Raw genomic sequence first — 17,399 nt, 5'->3', positions numbered from 1 at the left:
CTACAGCTTCTCATCTCCTACAGTCTGTTGTTTTAAGGTATAGCTTTTCAAGGACTTCTGTCTATAAAATGGTCTTTCTATGTTTGTGTACCTCCTACTTTAAAGCAAATTTGCTCCTAAGCAGTCAAAATTCTCATTCAGAATCATCACTGGTCTATCTTTAAGGATACAAGGAAACCTTCTATTTGCCCTCTAGGTGTTTGTCTACTCCTCTTCAAGTTCAACTCCTCAAGTTCAGGTTGTTATGTGTGAGAAGAAGATAAGAGCAGATCCATGTAAGTCTGAGGTCCTTGTCATTGTCCCCTTTGTCACAGTGTACAAATACTTCATAGTCCCTAGAACAGCTCCCCTTCCTTCACTGATGTGTGATCTCTGCTCACAGGTAACAATCCCTACCTTTCCTAAAGCGGGTACTAGCAGTATATCTCGAGGAGCACTGTGAAACAGTTTCCCTGTTCTCCAACAGCAAAAAAGAGAAGAGTGCAGACCAAGTATATAATGTCCTTTCTTAGTTCTGAAGTGGGATTTAAATAGAGTTTAGATGCCAAGTCCAGGTGTGGAAAACTGACTCTGTTAAGCACTCACATCCTCTAGCCTTGACAAGAAGGGATCTCCTGGGCACCAAACCCAAGTTTCTGCATATGCTCAGAAGAGCTTCTGATTTGGCAAGATTCATCAACTCCTAGATCTGCTGTTCAAGAGTTTAATCTGAGGTCTCTGGTAATTCCCATGACAGCCTTCTACTACAGTTTGAGTACAACTTGCAAACTGGCATTGGTAGGATTTTGTATTGGAGATCAAAACAATTGGTAGTGTTAATAATGTTTCTGTAGGAACATTAGGAAATTTCTAACATTTCCTCCTCAGTGTGTAATCTAGTTTATGTGAAATTCTTGAAAAAATTATGTACCTCTTTTGTTCAGATGACACTTGATGTTCAGATATAATTGGCTAAAGCAAAGCATCTGGATATCCTGAGGGTGTTTCCATTCTATTCTCACTAGATAGGCATTACTTCCTGTAGGGCAAAAATGCTCCAAAATAATTTGTCCTTATGCAAGTCAACAAGTATTTACTGAACCAGAAACAACCCATCCGCACAAGAGAAGACATAGCTAGAAGAGATTTGGAAGAGAAGGAGCATACAGCTATAGAAATTGTGGGAACTCAAAATGTTTCTCAAACATTTTTAGAGGTTCCAGGCCGTGGTCAGACGCAGTCTGGACCCCAGCAGGCAGCTGGATTTAGCTGTGATTTCGAGTTTGAACCATGGAATGAATTACCAACTTTGAAGGTGGAACAAGCAGTCACAAAGTGCTAGATAGTATAGTAAATGTAGTCACAAAGTAGAGGGAAATATCTTTTGGTAGTGTACAGGGGGGTTTTAGTGCATGTACAGGGGGGTTTTTACTTTGTACATGGGGGTCAGAAGTTCTAAGATGGAGGAAAGTGGGCTGAACCCATCCTTCTTCTTTCTTCCTCCTTACCTCCATGTTCTTGGTGATGTTGGCACTCACAGATTGGTTTAGAATAGAAAAACACTTGGTAACGTAGGTAATAGGTATTGGGGAATAATTGTAAACATGTTATACGTAATATATCTTATAAAAGATAGCAGCAGCCCTGGGCGGGGAGAGAGGAGAAGAAGACACCAGACAGTCAGGGTATCAGGAGTGTGTGCCTCTCTGCCTGGGCCGCTGACCAAAGGGCCGCAGCCCAAGAACTTAATCTGTTAGATAACTAGCAATAAAACATCTTGAGACCGAACAAGAAGAGACTGCGGAGTTTTCCTTTGGGAACACAGGTTGGAGGAGAAGCTCTACCACCACACGAGAACCCCAGCCAAACCCGGGGTTCTCACAACTGGCGTCCCTGTGGGTGGGCACCAGCAAGAAGACCAAAAAGAAACATCAAACAACCTCCAACCTGCATCAGCAGAGAAAAAAAAAAAAAAAAAAAAGAGAGAAGAGCAGAGCACACGCCGCAAATTCCAAGATGAGAGGGAGCGGACAGCTCGAGATAAGAACCTGACCTTCACCGAAACAACTCATCTTGGGGACTTTCCAGGGAGGAGACGACCCAGAAGAGCGCCTGGGATCTCTCACCTGTGACCTGCTGGACGGTGATCAGTGCCATCTCCGGACTGACCTCGAGCCGACACAGCTTTTGGTGAGAACGGTCAAAATTAAGAACATGGGGGGGGAATTCTCCCAAGAGGAAAAAGAAATAGTATCTGCTTTCCAGGGCATCATCTCTGCCCATCCGGTAGAGATTGCTCAAAAGGAGTTGAAAGATTTATTATTATGGGTGCGGTGTAACTTCCCACACTCAGATCCAGATTTATTGTATGAGCCAAATTTTTGGCAGGAAATTAACAAGCAATTATATTATCAGGCTATAAAAAATAATAAGCTTGCCGCAAAACTTTTGTCTTCAGCAAGAACAGTTTTAGAGTCACTCTCACAACGCGGCAGCTCAAGCCAGGCAGCTACGGCTCCTGGTGAAAAACAGGAGGGGGGACAGTCCGGCCAGCAGCTTGGGACAGATCCTCTCACCACAGACACAGGACAGGCAGGATTGCTTTCTGTGGAAAATCAGGGAGATGATACCCCATCGCGTCCCGTGTCCCCGGGTTCTCACTGTTCCTCAGTTTCCCAAGAGTCCCTAAGCTCCTCCGACGCAGAAATTCCCCAGATGGAGGCGGGCGAGCCAGGCACAGCCGCGACCCTCAGTGGGAGGAAGGCATTGCCCAAGTCCAAACCCACGGTGGGGAGGGGCGGCGGCGGCAGCAGCTCCGGTGGGGGAAGGTGCGAACGTGAGTGCAGAGCAGGGGGAGGAGGGAGAGGAAAGCGCCTCCACATCTGCGCAGGCTGGGAGTTCAAAACAGCCCGCGCAGAAAGCGAGGCCGGGGAGAGCGGCGGGGGCGGGACGGATCGGGGCGAAAGCGGGGGGTGCGAGTGCGACGGTGGTACGCTCAGAGCGCCCGGTGACGCGTTCAATGTCGAGAATCCGTGAGGCCGCAGAAGCGGCCGCCCAAAGGGCGTGGGAACTTAGCTCCCTGACCGTGGCAGCCAGGGCTGCTGAGGAAGCGGCAGAGGGACAGCGGGAGGCGTTCCTCGCTGCAGCTCAGGCGGCGGGCATGCGCGCGAAGGTTGAGCAAAACCCGACAGCCACGGGTGGAGGGGATTTCTCACATTTCGAACGCGCGGGACGGGCACACAGGGGCGCGTGCAGGCTGTGGGTGCTGGCATGGAGCCAGGAGACGGGCAAAGTGAGACGGAAACATCAGGGTTGGAATGGGAACAGGAAGGTGAGTGCGTCAGCCTTGGGGGGGACGGCAGTGGCTCTGATTCGGAGGCGGTACGGGGCGGAGCGAGGCCAACGCATAGCCAGGGTCGGAGCAGGAGCGTTCACTCCCCTGAGATGACGCAGGCAGGGATGGGGCGTGGCCAGGAGGTAAACATTCCTCAGGGCACGGTTCCATCATCGTTCCCATGGCAACAGACGGCCCAAGCCCACGGCCAATCCCTGTCTTCTTCTGACATGACCGAATTAGAACAGTTGTTACAACAAGAGTCAGTTTCATCAACTGCAGGGATTGCAAACGTGAATCAGTTGTTAGGAGAAATGCTCAAAGGTTTATCGGGAATTAGTGCGGGATTTGCAAATGTAAATCAGTTGACAGAAGAGGTGTTAAAATGTTTGTCAGAAGTGCAGATTGAAGAGCAGAGTGCGGTTCCGACCTCAGCTGGTCAGGCGGCAGCGCCATCTAGCGGCGGAACCACAAGATTGCAACAGGCTTTGCAGAACTTGTCCGGTCGAGGCACTGCGCCACCCAGTGGTGGGACTGTAACATTGCAGGACTTTTTTCCAGTTTCTTATAAGAAAAAATCCAGGGTGAAAAAAGTCACATCTGCACGGCAGCAGGAACCTCCACTGACACCGGAACAGTGCGGGACTCAGGACACTTCTGCTGAGGCGCAGCAACGGGAGGAAACGATACGCATCACCGCTTCGGAGGGTGTCCCAGCTTGGACAATTCCAAAATCAAGGTCTGCCAAACTTTCGGGGCAGGGAGAGTCAATTTTAATATCAAAGGGGGTTGTTGAATTTCTTTTACGATATTGAAGCACAGCCTTGGAGTCACAGCCAGAACTGTTGGTTCATCTTCCAAAAATTTTCCAAATAATGCAAGGCAGTCATGTGTTCTCCTCCACAGCAGATGCTTCACTTTTCTCCAGAGGCTTCCAGCCTTCATCTTCGCAGATGCTGCAGACGCCATTGGTATCGGTGAGTGCTGCTGCACCAGAACTGCAGCCACAACAGATGACTCCACTCTACAGGCAAGTACCCACTGAATTTACAGCTTTGCAGAGCGCAAAAGTGGACTGGCAGGACATTCGAGCAGAGTTGGAGAAAGAGAAAGGTTTATTGCAGGGCTCGGGAAATATAATGATGCCAGTGAACTATGACGCTCAGGGCCAAAACCCGAGATGGGAACGCCTGGACCGTGGAGCAATCAAAGATTTAGCTAAGGCCATTCAGGACAATGGGTTGTCATCACCATATTTCAAGCAAATGTTAAAAAGTATTTTTGGAATGTATGATTTAACACCGTATGATCTTAAATATCTTGCAACATCAGTTCTTACAGACACCCAAGCTCTCGTGTGGCAGAAGGCATGGAGGAGATCCCTGGAGGAGCTGAGAGCCAGATACCAGGGCGGGCCGAATGCGAACCTCACCATGGCGCAGCTTGCTGGTGATCCTCCTGAGGACGATCCAACTCAACAGGCGGTGAGGCTCCCGCGTCACGTGCTCAGCGACATCAAAGAGGCAGCACAGAGGGCGATTCTTCAAATTGCTCCAGCGGGGGTCCAGGACACAATCTACACCGAGATCAAACAAGGTCCTGCAGAGCCGTTTTCTTCATTCGTGGATCGTCTTTCTCAGGCGGTGGAGCGGCAGGTGAGCGAGGAGGGAGCAAAACCACACCTGATCAAAAGCCTCGCCTTCTCCAATGCCAATCCGGAGTGCAGACGGATCATCAGCATGATGCCGCACCAGGCCACTTTGGCAGACATGATCGAGGCGTGCAGCAAGGTGGGGACACCACAACATGTTGCTTCCATCATGGAGGAACACTTGGGGGATCAAATTGAAAAACGTGTTAGGGAAGCTCTTGCAAATTATACAAAGAGCAACCCTAATGCAGAGAGACGGTGCTTTGGGTGTGGGGCACAAGGACATATTAAAAGGAACTGCCCACAACTTTCAAAGCCCAACAAGCCACCAGACCTTTGCCCTCGGTGCAGGAGAGGGAAACATCTCGCAAGTGAGTGTCACTCACACACAGATGTGGATGGGAAACTTCTTCCTATTCCGGGAAACGGGAAAAAGAGCAGAAATGGCAGGTTCTTCAATCTAGGAGGCATGGGCTTTGTTTCAGGACCTGAAAATGAGGGGTCAGAAAATAAATTGAGGCATTATATTCCCATTTCCTATCAGGTGCAATAAATTAATTAATTAATTAATTATGACATTCAGTTTGCCCTGTATTTGTTAAGAATGGTGATTAATGAACTAAATCTATAGATTAAAGACTATGGCAGTTTGAAATACACTCCATTAATTTAGAGAATGGGTGGAAAATATTCTTAGTCCCAGCACCTGCTGTTGAATTCCCCTGCTTTTCTGTGATTTTACTATAACACTTTCCAATTTTACAAAAGTGAAGCGGACAGACAGAAGATATTGTCAAAAGCCCAAGGCAAATAAACTGGAAAAATAGTAAGAAAATTTTATATGAATTTCTGTAATAGCAAAGGAAATATTAAGGCAATGTTATTAAATTAAGAGACAACTATGAAAAGAAAAGTAAAAAGTGGAACAGCCTCCCTTTTAAACAAATATCCAAAATGCCCACTGAATCCTAAGTGGTGAAGTCTTTCGTGTTGCTTCCACAGAAAATACGGAATATGAATCAATCTTAATTTATGGAGTAGATTAATTACATATTTTTAATGTGAATCAGATCTCTTGGTTTCTGCACTTCTAAAAGTCACCTTTACTGTCTCCATATGAGAGCTCAGTGCCAAGACCACCCAGCGACTTTACTTTGAAGGATGCAGGAAACTGTAGAGTCTTAAATTCTCGTGCAAATGCTGATTCTCAATTTCCTAACTTAAAGAATAGGAAGATGGAAACTCATAGCACATTGCAATAAAAACACCCTTTGCACCTAGAAGAGAAAAAGTCACTTGTGAGGTTCCCTTCTGTATTTCCCTGTTTCTCTAGGATGTATCAAAAAGTGAACAAAATATAAAGACAATTATCACAAATCCAGGTCAGGGCATTATGTAGGTACCTGAGAAGCTGTATCATTAAATCGCTTCTGCTGTTTAGGAAGGGAAAGACCTAAAATGGGAAAGAAGGCCAGTACCATGTTAAGCTACTTAAGAGGTCAAAAAAAATCTGACTGCAGCCAGCAATGTTTGGATTTTTCCTTTGGCTCAGAGAACAAGCTGTACATCATCCAGTAAATGTGTACTCTACAAGGGGTCAGAGGAAAAAACATCTGCCTATACTGGGCAGCTGCTTCAGTCCACTCTTCTTGCCAAATTCCTAAAAGTGCCCAGAAGCATCTAGGTTGATGGATCAGGTCTCCTGCCTCTTCCTGGGCTGGTGGGTTCATGTCTACCCCAGACCCTTGTGCATTAAATGTGATATGTAATATGTAGAGAGAAGGGCCAAAGCACTCATGAACCATTTGTTTGTCCTTCTCCTGACAAGGCCACAACTCTTTTTTATCCCGTTTAGAAGGGTATTGTGGAAACTGTGGAGAGAGAGGGAGAGAGAGAGAGAGAGAGAGAGAGAGAGAGAGAGAGAGAGCTCCTCACCCCTTTCCTGGCTGCCTCAAGTACACACACTTGAAAATCCAATATGTTCCAACCTTACCCTGAAGAGAATTTGTCTACTTGCAAGGAAGGAGATAAAAGTCTCAGCTCAATGGAGAACATGAAACTAGCTTTTTCAATAGAAAAGCCAGCAGATCAGGAGGTGGTGAAACATCCCTGGAGAGCATGGCAGCATAGGAAATGTACGTGGCAATGGGAGGGGTAGTTGCATTAACTCTTCCTGACCCATGTTTTTCCCATGAATGTATATTAAAATATGTACATAGATTTGTGTCTGTATATTTATTGGTCAACAAAGCCACAAAAAATTACAGTATTTGTCAGTAACAACACAGATGGACTTTCAAATAATCAGCTCTTCTAAGAATCATATTGTAAGTGTGGGAAAACCTTTTTCACTTTCATCTACCTGTCATTCTACTGCATCTGGGGCTCATTCCTGGCAGGGTAATACAAACAAATATAAAAAGGAATCCCGTGATGTATTAAGCATGCTGAACTTTACAATCATCTGTATTCATAACATTCTTGGTGTTTCACTATGGTGTAGTGAAGTATAGAAGTAATTATAGAAGTAATCTGCAAAAGGGATGGGGCTGATTTCTCTATTTTTATTTCTTTTGAATGTGCTATCTACTAACCTGACTTTACTAAAAGAATTTAGATTGGAGCGGGCCTAGGTATCTGGCTAATACACTGGCTTCCTGCCTTCATCTTAAGCTTTTTTCTTTCTGGTAGGCATAGAAAAACTCAGTAGTCTGGTTAAAAATGAAGACGTCGTGACACCTAGTGGTGAATTAAACACCAATAATTTCTCTTTCCCTTAAGATCTGCGAGTGTTTTAGGCATGTTGTCCTTGGTCAGACTGCAACAAGAGAGAGGTGGGTATTACCCTCATGGCTCCGGACACCCAAGCAACTCCTCATTTCTATGCAGTCCCTGGCAATGTGTGTGTGTGTGTGTGTGTGTGTGTGTGTGTGTGTGTGTGTGTGTGTGTGTGTGTGTGTGTCTGTGTGTCTGTGTGTCTGTGTGTCTGTGTGTCTGTGTGTCTTGTTGCATCAGATTCTGTGTGTCTCCACAGAAGGTGGCATTGTCAAAGCCCTTATGCAGCCCCTTATTGAACGCAATATTAGGATATATTTAATAGTCATTTATACTGAGATCACTTCAAGTGTCTTGACTTTGGAGACAAAGGGAGCATGGCAGAATCCTGGCATAAGACCAGCTGGAAATTTCAGATCCATTTTCTTGTCAAGTACTTATTCATCAAGGCTGTTTTCAGATGGTGACTCAAAAATTGATTGTATGGCATGCTACAAATTCATGGTAGGCTGCTTAAAGTGACTCAGTTACTGGCAAATTCTTTGGCTTTTGAAGATTTCTCAGAGTCTGCCTTGGTCAGCAGCAGTCAAAAAGTACATACTGGCTGTTACCAGCTGGCTGATACCATAACAAGAAGTCACACTGAAAAGCAGTAAACCAGTCTAGATATGTGCAAAAAAATTATAGATTCTTTCCAAACAGTGGCAAGCCTTGGAGATTTTTTAATTTATTTTTTTAGGGAAGCGGAACAATGCGCAGTTGTGCTCGCAGTGACTAGGCTGCAATCACCAAGTGGCCAGTTTTCTTGGCTTGTTTAGCTAACTGGCTGGGGAGTGACCATTTTTTATCACAAGAATGAGCTTCAATGCAAAAAAATGTCAAGTGAAAACATCACTGTAGGTTGTTCGGGAATCTGAGTGCATGCTTCTTTGCATCTGTAAGGGCAGTGAGCAGTGCAGCCTCACAACTTCATGTCCATATTTGTGCATGCTATATCAAGCACACTTTCCACTGCCTTCAATGAGACAAACTCCTTCCTCCTCCTCTGTCATGCAGAAGAGATGCATGACAAAATTGCATGTTGTAACTGAGAAATGGAAACGAAATTATTTGAATATACAAGGTTTGCTTCATCTAAAGATTTATTTTACCACACGTATTAGAACCTGACTTCCTCACTTTGCTGTCTTGGGTATAATTAACACTTATACCACCAGAGTGTCTGGATATAAGGCAAGTGAATATAAAAACATCCGTTCTGTCCAAAATGTTCCAGTTTCTATCCCTTGAATCATCAGTATGTGACTTGTTCTGTGCCAATATTAATAACCATTGCTCATGTCTTTCAAAAAACTCAAACTATTTAAAAATTAATTCTGTTTACAGTGCCTTCTAGAGGAAGTATTTTGTAGAAGTGAATAACTCAAACTGACTAGTGGCTACCCACAAAATATGACTATCCAGCAACAAAATGAATCATTTAGAACTTAGTTGGCAAGGGATGGACATCTTGTTGAACAAAATGTAAAGTGGAGATCAGATACAGCAACAGGCACCCCTGGGTTCTTTTTCCACTATACCATACATTTCCTATGCTGCTCTGACAAAAGCAGGTTTAGCCTTTGTCATCCCAATTCCCACTGTTGGCTTTTTTTGCACAGAGCTGCAACCTGTGGGAGTGACATTCAGCTGTCACTCCTTGAAACTCCCATAGCCATGAGCTGGAGGCCATGGATTATATTTTGACTTTGGTTTACCCTCTAAAAAAGGGAGATGGCCACCAACTGGTGCGTGACAAGGTTGTTTGAAGTTGCTGGTGTGGGCCAAAGGCTAGTATTTCTTCAGTTTTCATTGAAAAGAAACAATACATAATAGAAAGGCAACACTAATGCTGGCAGCTCTGTAACCTGAAATAGGTAATGCAGTCATGGACAGAACCAGTGCAGGCAGAGTTTTTGACGTGCTGAATTGAAAATGTGACTTTGGTCCATAGATCCAGCAACAATGATGTATTTGGTCATTCTTATGCCAGGTAGGACAATCTGCTGCAGTCTGTGTTATGTGGGTACATATCCTAGAACCTCTTCTGTAGGAACCCCAGGTTTGGTCTGGGGTCTCGTGTGCTGGTAAAGTCTCTCCTCCAACCCGTGCTTCCAAAGAAAAGCCCCGCAGCCTCTTGCTGTTCGGCCTCAAGGCAGTTTCTTGTGAGTTATCTAAAAGATTGTCTTCTCGGGTTGCGGCTGTTTGGTCAGCAGCCCAGGCAGAGAGACACACACACCCTGACATCCTCTCTGTCTGCTGTCTTCTTCTCTTCCCCAGCCCAGGGCTGCTGCTATCTTTTATATGATACATTATGTATTACATGTTTATACTTTTCCCCCAATACCTACTACCTATATTACAAAGTGCTTTTCTACTCTAAACCAATCTGTGAGTGCCAACATCACCAAGAACATGGAGGCAAGGAAGAAGAAGGAAGAAGAACAGGATCAGCCCACTTTCCTCCATCTTAGAACTTCTTGGAACTTAGAACCATGTGCAAAATAAAAACCCCCTTGTACAGGTGCTAAAACCCCCCTGTACAATACTAAAAAAATTTTCCCTCTGTTTTGTAACTACTTTTACTGTACTATCTAACCCTTTGTGACTGCTTGTTCCACCTTCAAAGTTGGTAACTCATTCCATGGCTCAAACTCAAAATCACAGCTGTTTCCAGCTTCCTGCCAAGGTCTAAAATACTCCTGACCAAGGCCTGGAACCTCTAAAAATGTCTGAGAGACATTTTGAGTTCCAGCACTCTTCTAGCTCTTGCTTTTGCATTTTCATGATTCTCCTTCTGACAGATAGGACACAGAACTGTAAGGTAGAAAGCAGCTGCCAGAGACACCCTGAGGAGTAAATTTGTAGGTGATATTCACTCGCATAGGAGTTGGAATGCTCAGCTGTCTGTATTGAGTGCAGCTGAGACGTGGACAATGAATCCCCAGTGTATCACACTCACTTGCATGGCTCAGTCTGTAATTGCAGAATTACAGAATGGTTAGGATGAAAAGAAATCTCTAGAGTTTATGTAATCTAACCCCCCTGGTCAAAGCAGGCTCAACTGCAACAGGTTGCTCAGGACAATACTCAACTGGGTTTGAATATCTTCAAGGACAGAGACTCACAACCTCACAGGGCAACCTATGAAAATCCTGAATCATCCTTCAGTTAAAAAAAAAATAGCTTTCTGGTGTTCAAACAAAATCTCTTGCATTTCAGTTTGTGCTCATTGCCTCTTGTCCTTCCACTGGATACCACTGAGAAGAGTCTGGCTCTATTTTCTTTACACCCACTATATCAGGTCTCCATCCATGCTATTAAGAATTCCCTCTACTCCTACTCTTACCAAAGTCAAACAATCCCAGCCCTCAGCCTTTCCTACTATGTCAGATGCTCCAATCCATTTGTGATTTTTGTGCTGCTTCCCTGGACTGGCTGAGGTATACTCACATGCTCACATCGCTCCTGTAGTGAGGAGCCCAGCGCTGGGCCCAGCACTCCAGGTGGCCTCACCAGGCTGAGTGAGGAACCACCTTCTTTAAGTTACTGGCCATGCCCTTCCCTTACACAGCAGCAGCAGCCACCTTTGCTGCAAAAGCACATCTCTATATGTTCAACTTGTTGTCTACCAGGATATCCATCTGATGTCCAGTTCCATATTAATGGCTAGTTTCAACTTCCTTTAGCTTCATTGATTTAATGGCTTGAGTTTCTCTTTAATACAAAGGTAAACATGCCTGGTCTGTTGTACATCATGGACTGTTTCTACATCAGTTCTATTTAATTATTCAGTAACACTGGGAGCTCTACTAAGGCCTCCAGGCTGTAGACCAATTCAGCAGAATGGAGTCAACCGCCTAGAACCAGCAGCACATAACTGTGATTTCTGGTGAACCAGGGTAATACCAAACCTCTTGCTGTGCCATAAGCTCCGCTGGTATCCTAACACTATAGAATAGCTTGAATTGAGGGAGGAGCTGCTTTTGCTAGTAATCTCATTGTTGTCCTTGTGGATAAAAGAATTCTGTGATCTCTACGTACATACTTGGGGCACCTCTCAGGCCTACACGTCTTTACCCTACAGCAGGAAAGAAAATTCATCCCTTCCATAGTAATTGAGTGAAATTCTTCTACAAAGAGCCCAACTGCATTCTCCAAAAGGCAATAAAAATGGACAGAGTTAACACTCCAAAAGCAGGAAATACCCTTAACCAACACTCTATGTCATCACATAACCTAGATTTCAGTTGAGAATTTGGGTGTTGTTTTAGATAACAAAATACAACATGTGTTCACCATTAATCTTCTTGAACATTTGTTTGGCCAGAAACTATTTCTGATCAACTCGCTTATGTAAACAGGTCTGTGCTTCAGACTGAAGTGGTAAAATGTTATTCCAAGGGCTTGCATTGCAGGGAATCTCTCCTTAACTCTAATGAGATTCACTTAATGACAGCCTCAGTGTCTGTACTTCAAAGACTTTTATGTTCAGTTTACATTTCAGAATTTAATAAAAAATCTTCCCTCAAAGGAGAAAAGCACAACCTCTAAATATCTACCATTTGTCCCTACTCTATTTGCAGTTTCAATATCCAATGTTTTTGCATCTGGCTTGTGAAGAAACAAAAAGCTGTTTCTTCTTTCATGACCAAATGGCAGATGCATTCTTTGCAGTGGAACACCCTGGAGAGGCATCCATTTATCATGTCATTTTTTTACAATATACAATATAGGACCATATAAAAACTTAAAGAAAAAATGAGGAAAATAAGCTTGGTTTATTTAAGGAAAATAAATGGTACGTCTCAGTTGTGTCAGCTAGTTCCAGGCACAACTGATGTATTTAATTTACGTTTGAAAATGTAGGCACATAAACGATCAACATTTTGAATTGCAGAATACTGGTACAGGAAATTAAAACATGCAATTTCCTACAAGCTCTTGCTCTCCACAGTTGGTCTCTTCATGTCTTTTTGTTTCAGACCAAAACAAGAACATGCAAACAGCTTCAGTCTGGCCAGGCCAAAGGCAGTATGTGAATGGGGAGCAAGGCTCTCCTGGAGTTACGATCACTGCAGCTTGTTACTGATTGTGAACCTTGCCCAAACTTTTCTCTCTTCCAAGAGCCATATACTTACTCATGTCTGGGGAAGTTAGCTCTTCACAATCAAAAAGAGTTAATGCTTTGATTGCTTGAAGGTTAATCCAAGGCTTTAAACTGTCTGATAGGAATCCATGTCCAGATAGAAGGAGCCCCAAGTTTTCAATAAAGATAGCCATTAGAAATATTGATCATTGAGTCAAAGCATTGAAGAGGATTAGTCTCAACTGCACCAATGCCGGAAGACAGTATCTTAATTGCATTATGAATTTTGGACACTGTCCTGAAATGCTTCTGGTAAAGATAAAGAACTCTTGAGATACGGTTTTGTTTTGCTCTTAAATCTGTAATTTAGTTTACCCAGGATGAAAGTTTAGTTTACCCAGGATGAAACTTTCTTACAAAGTTTTGCATTCAGTAGCTGGGAAAATGGTACAGAAAAAAGTGTGCTCAGAGACATGCAGAGTAATAAGGAAAGTACAAAAGCTAGAAAAGACAGAATCAGGGGAATAAAAGACAACTAAACTGGCTCTTAATATTTCAAATCCCTGAAGGGAAGAGAATAGAGTTACTTTTGTAGCTGCAAAGATAATTTGGTAGCTTTAGAAAGCTATCATCTGGTAAAAATGACATAGCTTCTTCTCTCTGCTTTTGGCAGAAATTGTACCCTTCAGAAAATGTGCTTCCATTCCACTGCATTTTAATGCTTATAAATGCATTTAAAAGCTATATCTGCCATTCTGAAAAGCTTGCCATTAAAGAATCAGAAATCCTGACAAATTAAATGAGCTGAAATCAGACCCCCCCCTTCCAATTCCAAAATCATTAATGCACCCCCTTTTTCTTTTGGACTCAGTCCTATTATACTGAACTGAACAGTTGTAAGTCTCCAATACACTGATTTTTTTTCTGCCAAGTATTGCTCTGAAGCCCCTCCATCTATGCAGTTTGGCCTGCCACAATGCTCTCATGACAAAGGTTCCTTCAGAGATTTTATCTTATTATAGCTACAAGTGATTGAGATCCATCGTGTCAGAATCTGTGGTATTGATGAATCCGAGATGGTAGAAAGTCTCTGTCTTTCTGCCCCGTTGCCAAAGAAGAAGTAATCATTTGTCTGTGCTGTTTTCAAGATTGTTTATTCTTGCTTATCTCTAACATGTTCTGCTGCCCTGCCGCAGGTCTGTCCTGCAGGGCAGCGTGTGGAGCTCTGCCCTCAGTGGGATGTTACAAACATTATATACCAGAAACTACCTGCGCTATATTTACAATAATGTGCCAATATCTGTCACCTACGTTGAACAGCGTATCCCCAGCCTAAACCAATAGAAAAATGCCAACACTACAGTGAAACATGGAGGGCATGAAGAAGAAGAAAAAGGACAAGACACACCCAATTTCCTCCATCTTGTCCCCTTTGACCCCTAATCTAGAATCCTAAAATTTTACTTTTGCACCCATGCCACACTTAATTATTACTTATATCAAACACTCAGAGCTTGTAATTCATCCTGTAGGATTGAAAACTCTTTTCCATGGACAGAGATCACAGACAGTGTCTCTGGGGGCTCTGTACAGAGGGATTCCTGACCCCCTGCCAGGGTCCCAGACCTTCCAGGGCAGCCAGAGGGAAGCTCTGCATTCCCACACATAGAAGTCTAGATGGGTTGTCTGGAGTTGTTATAAATTACAAAAAAAAACATCTTAGCCTATTCTATAAACTTGTTTTGAAAGCAAAATGAAATTAGAAGCAGATAGGTTGGCTTGTATAAAACAGATAGGTTAAATCAATTGTGATAGTGAATACTGAGAGCTATTTTGTCATGCAACGATTACAACAATGAGAAAAACAGGAGGAAATATTTGTAGCTGAAGTCACTAAAATGTACCATAAGTAATGTTCCTGGAATGTGTTTGTCAGATTTCATGTTGTTTTTCTGAGGGTCACTGAACAGAGACAGATAAAAACTGACTGGGGAGAGCTCTTATCATCACAGATGTCATCCTAGAGTGTCTCAGAGGGATCCATCATTACACTAACACTCTTATAATAGAAGCCTGCTCTGGTGCTAAACCTGGATTTTGGCTGCTTTTACCAGGTGAGAAAAACTCCCTGGAGGCCTCATTTTCTGAGTCACAGCTTTGGAACACTATCTGAATAGCTCTGGGGATGACAATGTTAAAGGTGCAGCAAGTAAGGTCTCGAGCAATTCTTTTTCAGAATCTGGACAGCTTCAAGGCTCCCTCTTGCAATTTGAAAACTCAGTCTTGCAGGATTCATTCTTTTTAGACTTCAAATGTATGTAGAAGTTTAAGAATGTAGACAGAGCCAAAGATCTCTGAGTCTGCAGTCAAGATAATTTTCATTTGATACTGTCAAAATATAGTGTTTAGATTCTCAGATTTTTTATATTTTCTCTTGCAAAACCAACTTCAGATTTCCTGTCCTTCCTTCTGAGGGGTATTGTTTCCTTTTTCCTGTCCACTCCATCACTCTTCAGTTTCCATCCTAAAGGAAACCATGACTGTGGAGAGCTCCACAGTTCAGCAACATGGAATCCCAGAATAATAGAATGTTATGTGTTGGAAGGGACCTTAAAGATCATCCAGTCCCAACCCTCAACATGGGAGGAGTGGAATCATCACAAGAGGACCAGTAAACTGATGCAGAAATGCTCTGAAAGAATCTGGATTCTTTGGAGATACTATTTTAGCCGCGAAAAGCCTTCTCTGTAATGGGAGAAGAAGTAAGCTGGGCAATGACCAGTTTAAATGCTTTTGGGTTTCTCTTACACATGACACAATTTCTATGTATTCTGCTCTGTCATGGATAAAACTACCATGATCTTCATACCAAGATTACATCTGGAGGATTGTGGAAATCTTCTGGTTGCTCTGTGTTTCAATAGCCAAATGCTTACAACAGATTTTTTTTTTTTTTTTTTTTTTTTTTTTAATTTCTGTTATTTTCTGTGTAATTTATGAGGGAACCAAAAGAGTTACAAAATTTCAGGAGGGGATTGGATGGAGTATGTACCTAAAGTAGTATGAACGTGTATGTTGTGTGAAAAACTGAGATGATGTGAAATATAGACTGAGCAAACTGGGCCTGAAACTGTTTACAAACAGCTGCATTCTCAGCTTTGAAGTTATCAGTTCTCAAAGTGATCTTGATATGAGATGCACGGTGGGGGAAACTAATTTATTTTCTCCTCTGTAATGGGGGTGATCTGAATTTATTTCACATTTATTCTGCACACAGTACTGGTAGAAAAACATAAACCCGTTTGATGCTGTATCTGAATCCACTGCCCATTTCTGAGTATCTTTTGAGTATTCAAAGCTGCAATCTGACTACTCATCCAACTTTTGCAAGCAGGCCAGTCTCTCCAGTGGGCCACTCTGTGATCAAACCCAAAATCGTGACTCCATCTTTTCCTGATTTGAGGACATTTCCCTGTTAATATATGAATTTTACTTCATGAGCTAGCCATGTCTGTCTACTGCTGATAGCAGATACCTTTCTATTTTCCAGGAGCTTTATCTGTGCTCAGAGGGAGCAGCCAGACTGAGAACGAATTTCCCAGAAGGACCTGCATCAGCACGAATTCAAAACCCAGGAAAATTGTCCTGGAACACCTTCCATAGAGCATGCCAGCTGTGAATTGATGGGTTATGGAGCTGCAGCCACCATCCTCTAGCAGCCCGTAGGCTGTGCACACAAGTCCGGTGCTCTGCGGCTTCGTTCTTCGCCCTCGTACACGACACCGCTCTCTCCGGCTCCCGGAGCAAGAGAAACGGCTGCTTCGCGCACACAACAGCGGAGCTTCGGGCGAAAGACGCCGGGGAGCGGCACTTCCCCCGGAACAGCAGCGGAGAGCCGTAGTTTGAGTCTGCACTAGACTGCATGATAACGAAAAGCTTTGCCAGTGTGTCTTGCTGGGATATAGCTTAGGACCGCAGCGCACTTATGCCGCCCTTGTCCAGAAACACGATTTTACTGCACTCTCCAAAAACACTGCTCTTTCCTGGGCAATATGTAAGCTGCTTTCTGACGGCCGTGATCTTTCGGCTACTCTTGCCCAGCTCGTCGTTTTAACGTGCACATGCCGTCCTGGCATTCAGTGCACAGTGAAGGCAATCGCAAAAGTCCAGCAGCTGCTGACTCCCAAACGAATTTCCCAAGAGGGGCTTCACCAGGACAAAGTCAAAACCCAGGAAAGTTGTCTCGGAACACCTTCAATAAAGCATGCCAGCAGTGCATTGAAAAGGCAGGGAGCTTTAGCCACCGTCCTCTAGAATTGCCAAGGCTGCGCACACAATGTCGTCTCCCTGCGGCTTCGTTCTTCGCCCTCGTACAAGCTACCGCTCTGTCCGGCTCCCGGAGCAGGAGAAGCGGCTGCTTCGCGCACACAACAGCGGAGCGGCAGCCGTACGCTCCGAAGCGCTGCTTCAGCCGAAAGACGCCGGCGACCGGCGCTTCGCTTCGGACAGCTCCGGAGAGCCGTAGTGTGCGT

General features: G+C 43.9%; 1 protein-coding gene and 1 long non-coding RNA gene across 2 annotated transcripts; both read left to right on the top strand.

Annotated features, from left to right (window-relative positions):
- The first annotated feature begins 4,214 nt into the window (after positions 1–4,214).
- LOC144247426 (endogenous retrovirus group K member 8 Gag polyprotein-like) lies at positions 4,215–5,056 on the top strand. Its single transcript, XM_077788074.1, has 3 exons — positions 4,215–4,797; positions 4,954–5,005; positions 5,052–5,056. Exons 1-3 carry the CDS (start codon positions 4,267–4,269, stop codon positions 5,054–5,056), a joined length of 588 nt encoding a protein of 195 aa, XP_077644200.1. The 5' UTR covers positions 4,215–4,266.
- Positions 5,057–5,087: 31 nt separating this feature from the next.
- On the top strand, positions 5,088–16,698 carry LOC144247420 (uncharacterized). The gene is made up of 3 exons (XR_013341133.1): positions 5,088–5,103; positions 7,746–7,798; positions 16,418–16,698. It is a non-coding gene; the product is annotated as an uncharacterized LOC144247420 (long non-coding RNA).
- Positions 16,699–17,399: the final 701 nt, after the last annotated feature.

This window comes from Lonchura striata, chromosome 23 (genome assembly GCF_046129695.1).
Source record: "Lonchura striata isolate bLonStr1 chromosome 23, bLonStr1.mat, whole genome shotgun sequence".
NCBI classification, from domain to species: Eukaryota; Metazoa; Chordata; class Aves; order Passeriformes; family Estrildidae; genus Lonchura; species Lonchura striata.
The sequence above is the reverse complement of the archived record's forward strand: the minus strand, read 5'-3'. Positions and strand labels throughout refer to the sequence as shown.

What these genes read in the sequence shown, in the direction of transcription:
- LOC144247426 (XM_077788074.1), top strand. Translation starts at nt 4,267, where the DNA reads ATGCTGCAGACGCCATTGGTATCGGTGAGTGCTGCTGCACCAGAACTG. An exon ending in ACGATCCAACTCAACAGGCG is followed by an intron (nt 4,798 to 4,953) that starts GTGAGGCTCCCG and finishes CGTCTTTCTCAG; the next exon opens with GCGGTGGAGCGGCAGGTGAG.